Here is a 15,165-nt window from a genome sequence, read left to right as displayed (position 1 = left end):
GGAAGGTAAAATACTGTATCTTATTTGTAGTGAATATAATATTGCACATAGGGGAGAAGGGAGGTAAAATACTGTATCAGGGGCCTGATTCAGACGCTCGCAGCTCGCGGCAGCTCGCTCTGAATGTTGGCATTTTTTATTTTTTTCTCCAGCCGCTCGCAAAGCTGTGGGAGACCACCCACAGCTTGTGCAAGCAGCCAGGAGACCATCACGATTATCGCGACCATCGGGCTTGCGACAAGACCCTGGGGTAGGGTCTAGCTGCCGCAAGCCCGAGTGGACTTCCTGCTCTAATAGAGCAGGAAGTCCACTACTGACATCAGTAGTGATGTCAGTAACCCCTCCCAACAAACGCCAGGCGTTCCTAAGAGAACGCCTGCGTTTGTTCAGCCACCCCCCCTATCCACCCACAAAACGGGGCGAGCTGTCACTCATCATCGGCAGCCGCCCCGTTTTGTAGCGAGCCCCATAGCGACTGAAATTCAGTCGCACAGCGGGGCTCGCGCACCCCGGATACCATCGGGCCGCTTGCGAGCGCACAGCACTTGCGAGCGGCTCTGAATGAGCTCCCTTGTGTGTAGTGAATGTAATAGTGCGCATATGAGAGAAGGGAGGTAAAATACTGTATATTGTGTGGAGTGAATGTAATAGTGGGCATATGAGAGAAGGGAGGTAAAATGTGTTGTGTGCAATGAATGTAATAGTGCGCATAGTGGAGAAAGAAGGTAAAATGTGTTGTGCGTACTGAATGCAATACTGAGCATAGGCGAGACGGTAGGTAAAATTAGTTGTGTGTAATGAATGTAATACTGGGCATAGGGGAGAAGGGAAGTAAAATGTGTGTGTAATGTAATAGTGCGCACAGGGGAGAAGGTAGGTAAAATATATTGTGTGTAGTGAATGTAGTAGTGCGCATACAGGGCCTGATTCAGACCCTGTCGCTATTTGCGTACGTTCGCTGGATGCGTATGCAAATTTTTCAAAGTGACGCCACGGGAAGCGATCGCTCGCCAAGGCATAAGCGCGCCCACCATGTCCTAGCGTGCGGCCACTTTGTGTATGCAGAGCCACCCACCAGCAACACGTCATCTCCAGGAAGTGTATTAAAACATCGAGCACCATCGGATGTGAACGCAGTGCTTGAGGTAGCTTTACCCTACCGCAAGCATTGCGAGGAAATCAGTGTAAAAATGGCAAGTGATGTGTACTATGACGCTACCTGTTAATTATGCACACCTCTAAAACGGCGTTAGAACATGCCTGCGTTCGCAAATCCAACCCCCCGTTTTTACAGGACTGCCCGTTACCACCCACAAACGGCCTCTCCTGTCACTCACTCTGCTGGGCTGGCTGTGCTGGGCGAGCGAGTGGTCTATGATCGCATTGTTTAGTTCGCGCACGCGCACTGCGATGCATACACATGCACAGGTTAGCAAACATCGGCAATAGCGAGCGAACTACTGATAGCGACCGGGTCTGAATCAGGCCCACAGTTACGTAAATCTAGTTCACATTAATTTAGCAGCCCTAATGACAGTTGCATACTGTATAACAAGGTGATATACGTAAATATATGTATAGTCATCAGTCCTGTGATTAGATCACAATACACTATAGAGATATTTTACATAAATATGACATCAGAGTGTGTTTGCTAATTAGCAGCCCATGATGCAGCTGCATATATAGATCATTTATATCATCATGCTTTGTGCGTCTCCTCCCTCATTTCCTAATAGTATATAAATTATTAAGGGTTCCCCTTAGTCTGCGTAGGGATCATATGATGGTATCTACAGTAGTGTAGCTCTCATATAATTCTGCAGTCCTACTGACAGCAGCATATAATGAGGTAATATACTGTATATAAATGTATCACTAGTCATCTGGTCAAATCACAATCAATTTAATATATAGATATTTTATAAAAAAAAGTCATATAATGTACAGTAATTATTAATCAGCATACCTAGATTCAGCAGCATATATAGATCATTTCATCCATCATGATGCACTATGCGTCTCCACCCTCTTTTCCCAATAGCATAATCAATATTTTAAAGACCCTTGTAAGCAACACACCAGTTTAATCATTTATAATTTCTTTAAAACCCCATACCCTCTCCTACCCTCTTCCGGGGGGCAGAAGACACATCCGCAGTAGGAATCCTAGAGCAACCATCGACAGGAAAGAGGTTTCTTCCTGCCCCCGCGCCATTAAGGGGGTATCTGGTAGACCTGGAGGGTAGAAAGAAGAATTATCGCATATATCACCTCCTGATATTTTCATTAGTCACATAAACCATTTGCAATACACATGGGAGTGTATTTTTATATTTCTATTCTATTTTCATTATAATTTGCAGTCAAGGCTATAAACCTACAAGTTTCTATTTCTGGATCTGTTTTATGATTTTTATGTTGCTCATTATTTGCTCTCAGCATGCTATAACACCATGAGGCTGATGCGGAGTTAGATACAACCGGGTCCACATTGTGCAACAGAAACATGCATGAAAAAATAGTGTATTCCACTCATATTTAGAGCTTCTACGTGAGTGGCATATGCACCTGGGTTACTATTAATCACTATCAGCAGTATGCACTTACACCTGCCCTTTACTAGGACCAAAGACACACAGCTCAGCAGGCATATTCAGGATTTCTTCCAGGTCTGCATGTCCCTCATTTGTTTGAAGACAGCCTGATTTCACTTCGCCTACATCCTGTCACAGTCCTTTTCCTCTTTTCGAGCATAAGAATTGCTAACCAACATTACATACAACTTCGTATAGCCACATTTGTATGTGCTCATTTTCAAAGCGCAGTGTGCCGTTGAAAAGCTATGCACAAGAGCGCACATTCAACTCTGCATCAGATCCAATGAGTGTAAGGGGGTATCCAATTAGCAGCACTAAAGTAGCGCTGCTAACTGAACGCGGCAAAGCTATCCTATTAGCCCCGAAGTGCAGCCCGACGCCGGCACTTATCATGGATATTTTTCGGGACCTGATGCGTCCCGAAAAATAATCCACGATAAGTGCCATTTTTTCACCCCAAAAAAGGCGAAAACACATAGGTCTGAGAGCTTATGGCATTAATACTGCCATGCAGCTGGTATCAAGTACAAAATGGGTAAAACCGAGCGCAGGCATATTTTTGTTTTTATTAATAAAACCTCTGGAGGCTGAAGCCAAGATTGCAGCTGGGGGGTGCAGGGGGGCATGTGCGCCTGATGACAGGGGGGCATGTGCACCTGGTGACAGGGGGGTGCAGAAGGGCATGTGCACCTGGTGACAGGGGGTGCAGGGGGGCATGTGCACCTGGTGACAGGGGGTGCAGGGGGGCATGTGCACCTGGTGACAGAGGGGTGCAGGAGGACATGTGCACCTGGTGACGGGGTGCAGGAGGACATGTGCACCTGGTGACAGGGGGTGCAGGGGGGCATGTGCACCTGGTGACAGGGGGTGCAGGGGGGCATGTGCACCTGGTGACAGGGGGTGCAGGAGGACATGTGCACCTGGTGTCAGGGGGTGCAGGAGGACATGTACACCTGGTGACAGGGGGTGCAGGAGGACATGTGCACCTGGTGACAGAGGGGTGCAGGAGGACATGTGCACCTGGTGACAGGGGGTGCAGGAGGGCATGTGCATGTGGTGTCAGGGGGTGCAGGAGGACATGTAGACCTGGTGACAGGGGGTGCAGGAGGACATGTGCACCTGGTGACGGGGGTGCAGGAGGACATGTGCACCTGGTGACAGGGGGTGCAGGAGGACATGTGCACCTGGTGACAGGGGGTGCAGGGGGGCATGTGCACCTGGTGACAGGGGGTGCAGGAGGGCATGTGCACCTGGTGACAGGGGGGTGCAGGAGGACATGTGCACCTGGTGACAAGGGGTGCAGGAGGGCATATGCACCTGGTGTCAGGGGGTGCAGGAGGACATGTGCACCTGGTGACAGGGGGTGCAGGAGGGCATGTGCATCTGGTGTCAGGGGGAGCAGTAGGGCATGTGCACCTGGTGACAGGGGGTGCAGGGGGGCATGTGCACCTGGTGTCAGGGGGTGCAGGAGGGCATGTGCACCTGGTGACAGGGGGTGCAGGGGGGCATGTGCACCTGATGTCAGGGGGTGCATGAGGACATGTGCACCTGGTGACAGGGGGTGCAGGAGGGCATGTGCACCTGGTGACAGGGGTGCATGAGGACATGTGCACCTGGTGACAGGGGGTGCAGGAGGGCATGTGCATCTGGTGTCAGGGGGTACAGGAGGACATGTGCACCTGCTGACAGGGGGTGCAGGGGGACATGTGCACTTGGTGACAGGGGGGTGCAGGAGGACATGTGCACCTGGTGACAGGGGGTGCAGTGGGACATGTGCACCTGGTGACAGGGGGTGCAGGGGGGCATGTGCACCTGGTGACAGGGGGTGCAGGAGGGCATGTGCACCTGGTGACAGGGGGTGCAGGGGGGCATGTGCACCTGGTGACAGGGGGTGCAGGAGGACATGTGCACCTGGTGACAGGGGGTGCAGGGGGGCATGTGCACCTGGTGACAGGGGGTGCAGGGGGGCATGTGCACCTGGTGACAGGGGTGCATGAGGACATGTGCACCTGGTGACAGGGGGTGCAGGAGGGCATGTGCATCTGGTGTCAGGGGGTGAAGGGGGGCATGTGCACCTGGTGTCAGGGGGTGCAGGGGGGCATGTGCACCTGGTGTCAGGGGGTGCAGGGGGGCATGTGCACCTGGTGACAGGGGGTGCAGGGGGGCATGTGCACCTGGTGTCAGGGGGTGCAGGAGGGCATGTGCACCTGGTGACAGGGGGTGCAGGGGGGCATGTGCACCTGGTGACAGGGGGTGCAGGAGGACATGTGCACCTGGTGACAGGGGTGCATGAGGACATGTGCACCTGGTGACAGGGGTGCATGAGGACATGTGCAACTGGTGACAGGGGGTGCAGGAGGACATGTGCACCTGGTGACAGGGGGTGCAGGAGGACATGTGCACCTGGTGACAGGGGGTGCAGGAGGACATGTGCACCTGGTGACAGGGAGGTGCAGGAGGGCATGTGTACTTGGTGACAGGGAGGTGCAGGGGGGCATGTGCACCTGCTGACAGGGGGTGCAGGGGGACATGTGCACCTGGTGACAGGGGGTGCAGGGGAACATGTGCATCTGGTGACAGGGGGTGCAGGAGGACATGTGAACCTGGTGACAGGGGGTGCAGGGGGGCATGTGCACCTGGTTACGGGGTGCAGGAGGACATGTGCACCTGGTGACAGGGGGTGCAGGGGGGCATGTGCACCTGGTGACAGGGGGTGCAGGGGGGCATATGCACCTGGTGACAGGGGGGTATGTGCACCTGGTGACGGGGTGCAGGGGGGAGTGTGCACCTGGTGACAGGGGGTGCAGGAGGACATGTGCACCTGGTGACAGGGGGTGCAGGGGGGTATGTGCACCTGGTGACAGGAGGTGCAGGGGGGAGTGTGCACCTGGTGACAGGGGGTGCAGGGGGGCATGTGCACCTGGTTACGGGGTGCAGGAGGACATGTGCACCTGGTGACAGGGGGTGCAGGGGGGCATGTGCACCTGGTGACAGGGGGTGCAGGAGGGCATGTGCACCTGGTGACGGGTGCATGTGCACCTGGTGACAGGGGGTGCATGAGGACATGTGCACCTGGTGACAGGGGGTGCAGGGGGGTATGTGCACCTGGTGACAGGGGGTGCAGGGGGGAGTGTGCACCTGGTGACAGGGGGTGCAGGAGGACATGTGCACCTGGTGACAGGGGGGTATGTGCACCTGGTAACAGGGGGTGCAGGGGGGAGTGTGCACCTGGTGACAGGGGGTGCAGGAGGACATGTGCACCTGGTGACAGGGGGTGCATGTGGGCATGTGCACCTGGTGACAGGAGGTGCAGGAGGACATGTGCACCTGGTGACAGGGGGTGCAGGATGACATGTGCCAATGGTGACAGGGGGTGCAGGGGAGCATGTGCACCTGGTGACAGGGGGTGCAGGATGACATGTGCACCTGGTGACAGGGGGTGCAGGAGGGCATGTCCACCTGGTTACAGGGGGTGCAGGGGGGCATGTGCACCTGGTGACAGGGGGTGCAGGAGGGCATGTGCACCTGGTAACGGGGTGCAGGAGGGCAAGTGCACCTGGTGACAGGGGGTGCAGGAGGGCATGTGCACCTGGTGACAGGGGGTGCAGGGGGGCATGTGCACCTGGTGACAGGGGGTGCAGGAGGGCATGTGCACCTGGTGACAGAGGGTGCAGGAGGGCATGTGCACCTGGTGAGAAAGAGAAAAGCAGCTGGGGAGCCATAGTTACAGCTGTCTCAGCAGCTACAATCCTGGAAAGCAGGCAGGGTGAGCAGGGCGGTCAGTACACAGCTGTCACCCCCCAGGGGCAGCGTCCTGCAGCAACAGGTCCCTGTCTCCCCTGTCTGTCTATGCATGGCCTCCTTTCCTCCTCAGTGGAACCTGCCTGCGAGGCTGATGCTCACTGAACTTCCGGAGCAGTGCTGTGTGGGTGCAACAGGATAGGAATAGAAGAGATCTCATGTAAAGTAGGGTACATGTGGGGTGGGGGTGTATAGATTATGGGAGGTAATAGTAAGAATAAGAGATTACTGCTTTAATGTAGTTAACATAGTTTAGAGTTTTTTATGATGTTGGTGGTAGTTAATAATGGGGATTATATAGGTAATTATTGTAGTCTTCCCGCTAGGCTGTTTCAGCAGGACACTGTGCCCTATCCCATTTTAAAATGACAAAATGCGCCCTGCCCTGCCCTTTTTACAGCGCCACCCTGAAACAGCCTCTCCTCAGCTGTATCCAGTGTCCTGCGGATGGGGTTTAGCGTTCACAGCATGCACACAGCATGTATTTACAGTGGAGGGAGCACTCACAGTGAGTGGAGAGTTTGGGGGCTGCCCAGCATCAACGCAAGTGCAGGGCATGTCTCCTAGAGTGACGGACAAGTGGTATGACAATCCCCTCTCAGAGTGGCAACACCCCCTTTTCGGGAGTGAGCTCACCTTTGGTGCACACAGGAGTTGCCCTTCTCCTGGACGGCGCCCTGCCCACTGTTCACCCTAGTGTGAACACTATATTGTAAAGAGTTTCATTATATTAATTACTTTGGAGTTGGTACGATGATGTTTTTTGAGGAAGGGTTATTGTAAATTATTAATGAGAGAATTATATTGTAAGGCGATGAGAAGTACTTTCTGTACTGTATTGAGGTCAGACTACTCGTTTTATTGGCAGTCACTTGTGCTTTCTGTAATTTATGTATGGGAGCTGCTGTGATGTTCTCTGCATTATATAGCAGTTATATAGGTACAGAGTGACTACTATCTACTGGGGAAGAAGGGGAAAAAGGGGCGCCGAGTTGAGTCTTTGCCCCGAATGACAGAAAGCCTAGCTTCTCCCCTTGCTGAAGGCCTCCACTTGTCTCTAATCCTACTGCCTCACTATTAGCCTCATCAGAATAATACATTCCTCAAAAGGTCTGACTTCATAACAAGGGCAATCCAGGTCCAGGTCTTGAACTCTTATTTTTGTCTTCTTCCACTAAAAATGGGTGACTGTAAGAGAATGCTGTTCCGTGATGCTACTCTTTGGATTTTAGTAATTTAGATTTTAATGTAAGTAAAGACATTTTATTCTACAGGTTGAGTCTCCCATATCCAAATATTCTGAAATACAGAATATTCCGAAATATAGAATAATTTTGAGCAGACTGAGATAGTGACACCTTTGCTTTCTGATGTTTCAATGTACACAAATTTTGTTTAATACAGACAACTATTACAAATATTGTATAAACTTATCTCAGTCTGTGTGTATAAGATGTATATGAAACAAAAGAGCATTTTGTGTTTAGACTTGGGTCCCTTTCCCAAGATATCTCATTATAGTATGCATATATTCCAAAATACGGAAACATCCAATATCCAAAACACTTCTGGTCCCAAGCATTTTGGATATGGGAGACTCAACCTGTACTTGTAGTTTTTATTTAATAAAATTATTTAATGATATATGTTTTCAATTATCAAAATAATACCAAATATCAACATACAATGATCCATATTGTTTTAAAAAATAATTTTATCTATTGCACTTTTAAATAAAATCTTAATACTCATGATAAAACCTCTCCTTAAGAAAAGACTACTGGTGTGCCTTAGTAATTTTAGCATCTTGTTCAGTGTGTTCTAAGTGAAAAAAGTTGAAAATCACTAATGTAAATGTAGGCAGGAAATACAGGCAGAATCACTGCAATGATTAGGAGGGTATGACTGATCAGCAACTAAGTGAGAACAGAATTGCAGAGGAGGAACCATAAACAGGGTAGGTAAATAACCCATATATTATACACAAGTATGTAATCAAACTAAACAGTCAGAAATAATTTGAGAAGGGGAAGGGAAGGACCTGTATCCCAGACCACGATAGCTGCGGTTTTAGCTATCTCGACTATCACAACCACATCTTCTTTAACATTTTTTCTTTTAAGAAATATAAAAGGTTGATAATGGCAATTTAGCAGGGAGTAAGGTTTGAAAGTGATTGCATTGTTACAATGTGCTGTTGGTTTTGCTTTAATAAATACTGTGTCTTGTATACAGTATCTGTCAAAATCACTGTGAAAATCGCCAAATTCTACAATATGTTCCTTGCTCAATAAACTCCCCCCCAGTTTTTTTTAACAGGCTTCATGTTACGCTCGGGCACTAGGAAGACCTCTGTTGGGGTTGAGAACCAGGGGGACAGGGGGGGAAGGATAACCTAAGAGGTAAATGGCAGGAAGATAATGACTAAGGGCCTGATTCAGAGACGCTCGCTATTTGCGAGCGCTCGCTCTGAATCAGGGCGGATTAAAAATAAAAAAAACGCCTCCAGGCCGCGCGCATAGCTGTGGGTGACCACCCACAGCTTTTGCGAGTGGCCTGGTGATGGTCGCCCATCGGGCTTGCGACAAGACCCTTGTTCTCGGCTCCCGCAAGCCCGAGTGAACTTCCTGCTCTAATAGAGCAGGAAGTTCACTACTGGCATCACAAATGATGTCAGTAGGGCCGCCCGCAAATGGCAGGTGTTCCTTCGGGAACGCCTCCATTTGTCCAGCCACCCCCCCTCCCTGCCTAAAAAACGGGGCGAGCCCCGTTTTGTAGCGAGCCCCGGAGCAAGTGAAGTTCTCACTCGCTCCGGGGTTCGCGCGTGCGCACTGGCCGACCATGGAACCGCTTGCGAGCGCTATGCGGTCGCGAGCGGGTCTGAATCAGGCCCTAAGTCTTCTAATTGCGACCAAACCAGGTTTGGCTAGACCTACCCAGAGGCGCGGAATCTAATCCACTTGGTGGTTTTCTCCAGTGACCCCTCCAGTCGGAAATTGGATTTCACTGCACCAAGTGGGCAGGTCGCGGCCCTCTGAATAGGTACCTGGGAGTGGCAGAAGACCGGATCTATATTAAATGAATAAGAGTATACACTAATACTAAAACACTGGAGATTAACTGAATACGGGAACACTGTAGATGAGCTGAATACTTGAATACTGGTGAAGAACGAAATACTTGAACACTGGTGATGAACTTGAGAATGCTTGAACACTGGTGACGAATGGAATACTTGAACACTGGTGATGAACTTGAGTATGCTTGAACACTGGTGATGAACTAAATACTTGAACTCTGGTGATGATCTTGAGAATGCTTGAACACTGGTGATGAACTTGAGAATGCTTGAACACTGGTAATTAAGTAAATACTTGAACACTGGTGATGAACTTGAGAATGCTTGAACACTGGTGATGAACTTGAGAATGCTTGAACACTGGTGATGAATGGAATACTTGAACACTGAAAATTAACATGAGAATGTACAGGGAATAGTTAGGAGATCCAAGTGCTGATTTGCACAGAGAAACACAAAGGAAATGGACAAAGGTCCATTTCACATGGAAACACATGGAAATGGACTGGGAATAGCTAGAGCTTCAACTGAAAACTAACTAGCAATTAGCATGAAAGCTGACACCACAGGAACAAAGGGAGGTGATTAGAGAGCTCAGCAGCACACTAAAAGAAAACACAGGGTTTTACAAGAAACACTGGAGTTCTGTGAGAGCTGAAGTAACACACAGGGATTTAGCATGGAAGCTAATATAAGTAGCACTGGTGGTCAGCGTGAGGGCTGCAACAACAAACTGTAGGTTCTTATTGGGAAACACCAGAGAGCACAGTAATCACATGAACAGCGAAGTTGAACAGCAACTTCCTGTTGCAGGAGTCAGACCTAAATTCCCCTAGGCAGCTGGCCATTGGATCATGAGATCAGCTGGGAGACTAGCAGGGCTGCCACTGGAGGAGACTGATCAGGTGAGATGAACCAACATGGCTGCGCCCATGCCTGCTAACACAGGAGTCAGGACGCATGCATGGAAGTCCAAACGGACCCCAGGGAAAATCCTCAGCCATAACCCACCACTACCACTGACGTCTGAACACCTCGGAGCCTAAAGACACCAGTTCAGCAGTGAGTAAAGGCCGATCTCAGGCCGGATCCTGACACTTTACAGATGTTTCAGGGAACTCATTGCAACTGGGTTCATTAAGTGATTAAGTGGAGAAAATATCACTACACACCACAGACATAAACTCTAGCAGCTCCTCCAACAGTCCAAAAGCTAAGGAGTAGGCAGAAAGACACCGAATCCTAGGTTCAAACCCCTACCAGAACTTTACAATCAGCTTTTGTATGTCAATTTGAAGAATCTTGTTCTCAATACGCACAAAAGTGTGAATTTCTGACCAAAAGATTTCAGTTGTGTGTTACACAAATGTCAAACTGGTACACCAGTATCTCGGGAAACATACCTGGTGGGCCCCACAGTGGTGGTTTACAATATGATTGTATTGTCCAAACTCCCAGCGCCAAGAGCTCATGGCACTGAGGCAACAGAGCTGTCATGCCCCTCCTAGAGGTAGCTAGCTCTTTTAAATACCATTACTTGGCTGTATAGTCCCCAGCCACTATGGTAGTTAAGGTGTTCACTAATTTAACATAAACTCAATTTGAAAATACATTACAATTTATGGATAATGAGAATTTTTTAAGTTATTCTGAATTTATATTTTGTAATTATTATATATTGTGAATTTATACTTTAAAAAAACATCCTTATATAGCAGTGATTCTCAACCTCGGTCCTTAAGGCACACTAACAGTCCTGGTTAGTGTGCCTTAAGGACAGATAGTTAAATCAAAATAACTGAGGTACTAATTAAGTTACCTGTGCTCAACTATGGTTATCCTTAAAACCTGGACTGTTAGGTGCCTTGAGGACCATGGTTGGGAGCCCCTGTTATACAGTGTGTAGAATAATTTAAAAAAATCTAAAAGTCTTTGTGAAAAAAAATTATTTCATTAAAAAATATATTTTATTTATGTTCATATTTAGTCTCATTATCCATCAATAATAATAATAATAATAATAATAATTTTATTTATATAGCGCTTTGCTCCTAAAGGACTCAAAGTGCTTTACATTTGCCTTTACAGTACAAATTCAAAGTAAGCTTATACAAGTGCCATTAGTGGGATTGCGAATGAAATGCCGGCAGCACGAGGATGCCCAACATGAGGAGATCCCGACTGCGGTAAATATACTAAGCAATGAGGAAGAGTTGGCATGTATGAATTAAACATATACATACACATAATAAGGTGTTAATAGCAAATTTCCAAAGGTGTTTATTGCTGACAAATGGGGCAGTCACAGAACATTTGCAGTGCCAATATACAGTCAACACATACATAATAAGGTAGTATTCATTATGATAAAAATAAACCCAAACAGTATCTTGTGGGGATGTGGAAGTACACTAAAATTACATGGGGGAGAATTTATCAAGCAGTGATATTTGAAAAATGCAGCCTTTTTACATAATTTTCAAAAGTGTTACACCTACTAAATTTTTCACCACAAAACCACTTATAAATCACAGCAAATGCCACATTTTTTTTAACAGAACCTGATGCAAATTCCTTTCCGATTCTTTCCATTAAAACATATAAATCAATGGATACATTAACCTGCAGTTACAGAACCCCATGTTAACCCAGCAAAAAATAAATAAATAAAAAAGCCCAATAAAAGAAAAGGTTGTGACAGGTGATATAACTGAAATAGCAGCTATCTTGACTATAAAAAGAAAAAACTACATAGAGTGACAACCCCATCTGTGTCACTACTGTTTGTCTGCCCCTCCCTTAAAGAATGTAAGTTCTTTCGAGCAGGGCCCTCTACCCTCTTGTGCTTCTCCCTACTGTAATTTAATTTATCTCTTACTCCCCACTAGGGCAACTAACACTTGGCTGCTTATGTGGGTGTAAAGGTCTCTAATATAGCAATGTTTATTATACCTGTCCATGTCCTGCACTGTATTGTATTGTATGTCACGGGTTACTTTTTTGTTTATGTACTTTGTAAGGCGCTGCGGAACACTTGTGGCGCCATATAAATGAATGATAATAATAATAATAACTGCAGATTGGTTGCACACACTATTAATAAGCAATAATAACAACATTTATGCAACAACATATCTATATAATTTTCACAAATGACCGCTGTATCTTTTATTATTCTAGGGGACACAAGTTTATTAATTCTGTTCCCCACCAGACAGGTACTTTGCATTGGCCCGGGCATCCCTAGCTACGAGGTCCCGAACACATGTTTGGTTCTTTCTTAGATTTAGCGTCAGTTTTCAGTTAACTGCAAGTGGTTCAGGCTAAAGTATTTATGTCAAATATAATGTAATGGGTCCAAATTCTATTGTGAGAAGTGTTAATTAAGAAATAGACTGATATATAAGGTAAGCAAAGTTTTTTGTTCTATTGTCAGAGAGCATTTAAAGCAATAGATTATATAATTAAATTGTAAATAGAGTTCCCATTTATTGCTTAGAGCAGTGGTTCCCAAACTTTTTTGAACCACGGAACCCTAGAGTATCGGCATTGTTTTGTACGGCACCCCTAAGTTTAAGTGTGCTATTGAGAAATTCAGAAAAAAATGAAGTAAAGTAGTAAAGTGAAGTAAATTGTGCTAACTGTCATCCTTAGGCTCAGTTATGTGGTGGATGACAGGTTTGCGCTTCTGTTTGCCCACATATTTACATTACATTGACCATAAATAATTTGATTTGGTGCTGAACCTCCAACCTGAGGCACACCTGCAAGTGTCCCGAGGTACCCCAAGGTGCCACGGAGCACAGTTTGGGAACCACTGGCTTAGAGTACTACTGCCATCTACTGTACAAAGGTGGTATTGGTTTCTGACACATAAAAATCAATTATTTATTTAAAAAAGGAAGCTATACTGTACATGAGGCCAAATGTAATAGGGTGAGAGTTTAGAAAATGTGAGAAAACTGTCACACTTTTTAAACTCGGCCAATGTAATAGAGTCCGAGAACATGCAAACTCACATTAATTTTTAGACTAAAAAATCTATCACAATATAAACTCTCATCCAGATGTTTTACCATTTTGAAAATACAACTTGACCAATGTAATAGTGTGAGAGTTTACTCTCACATTTTCTAAACTCTCACCCTATTCCATTTGGCCCCAATACTGCAAAGTTGACATTCATTCAGCTCTTTCTAGTGGATAAAATATACTGTGTCAGACTCCTCCTTGAAGATTTTAGCACGTTTCAATCTGAAGAACAGTAGGTTTAGTGGCATCATTCACAAATATATTATCAGGGAATCATTTATGTGTGATAGCTTTATATTCTGAAGTAAATCATGTTTGTATACATCCTTTAGTTCAATTAGATTTGTATTTCTGCTTGTATTTCAGGACTGTAATGGAGGTAACCTGTTACATGAACTCCACCAAAGGCCACCCTCTCTGATTATTTTCCATTTGTACCGAAGCTCTGCTTCCTATTTTTCAGACAATATATATACCCTTGCACATACTTACTCCTCTAATTATATAAATATTTGATGTACCAATCTGTTATGCCATATTCTTTCAATTGCTTTTGAAAAATCTAAATAATCCATTGTACTATTAACATTCAATTCAAATGTACAGCAGTGGAACTCCTCATAAACACTCATTTGCGTTTGGCAAATGAGTCTTTCATGCTGATCCAGATCCTCATTTTCTACTCACCAATAATACTGGATGCAGAACACAAAATGTATTAATATATCATCAGTGCATGTAGATGGTCTATACAATGTAGTATATCAAGCTGCACAACTACTATATGCTCTGTATAGTATACATACAAACTTTTGAATGACCTTTTGTATGCTGAATTGGGGGTGTGACCGTATGTCAAAACCTTGTTGCTGGGCAGCCCCCAAGCCTCTCCGACACATGTGGTTGATGCGCACCATCAGAGTGGGTAAAAAACTGGACTGTACTGCTAAAAACAGGAGGGCTGGTAGGTATGGTATAGCAGAAATGTAAACAGTTTGTGCGGCACTGCTGAGGTGAACATTACACACCCTATGTGGTGTGACTATGTCTTCCATGACTATGAAGACTATGACTATGTCTTCTCCATGGTTTACAGGAAGTGAGTGGTGATCAGTTACAGAATTTCAAAAGTGACCTCAATGAATGCCAAGGGTATTTAATAATAATAATATTATTATATTAATATTTTATGGTAGTTGATTTATACTGTTCAAAAGAGTTATTCCGCGCCTGACAATGGAAAAGGGCACAGCTGAGATGAAGGAGGTGAGCGTAGCTCAGAGTGGAGATTCTGACAGTGGGCAGGCTATACTGTACCTGTGTTAGTATAATAAGTGGGCTCTCAAAGAATCTTTAAGGATTTGAAGGATGGGTGAGAATCTGATCTGATTCTATAAGTTGGTAGTGGCACAGGAGAAATCTTGTAGTCGAAACTGGTTATCAGAAACCCGAGTACTAACTATTATGGGTACTAGAGGAGATTTCTGCACACTTCCAATCTGTAAACTGGTTCTGATAAGCAGAGGATCTTTTGAAAATGATGAAGCCAAAGCATAATTTCTGATTTCAAGACGCACAGTTCAGTGTAAAATCTTCATCCAGAAAATAAGGCATAACATTTTGTACATTATTATTACTGCAGATTCAGGTTCC

General features: G+C 46.2%; 1 protein-coding gene across 1 annotated transcript in view; it reads right to left on the bottom strand.

The window, feature by feature from the left end:
* LOC148508676 (gamma-aminobutyric acid receptor subunit alpha-3-like) overlaps window positions 1–15,165 on the bottom strand; it is a 496,671-nt gene that overhangs the window by 414,829 nt on the left and 66,677 nt on the right. The window contains exon 2 of the mRNA XM_088444226.1: window positions 2,130–2,238. Coding sequence (XP_088300352.1) covers window positions 2,130–2,218 — 89 coding nt within the window. The 5' untranslated portion in view covers window positions 2,219–2,238. The remainder of the gene's footprint in view (window positions 1–2,129; window positions 2,239–15,165) is intronic.

This window comes from Taudactylus pleione, unplaced genomic scaffold, assembly GCF_031769625.1.
Source record: "Taudactylus pleione unplaced genomic scaffold, aTauple2 ptg000352l, whole genome shotgun sequence".
Lineage (NCBI taxonomy): Eukaryota > Metazoa > Chordata > Amphibia > Anura > Myobatrachidae > Taudactylus > Taudactylus pleione.
Note: the sequence above shows the minus strand (reverse complement) of the source record. Positions and strands in the feature narration are given on the sequence as shown.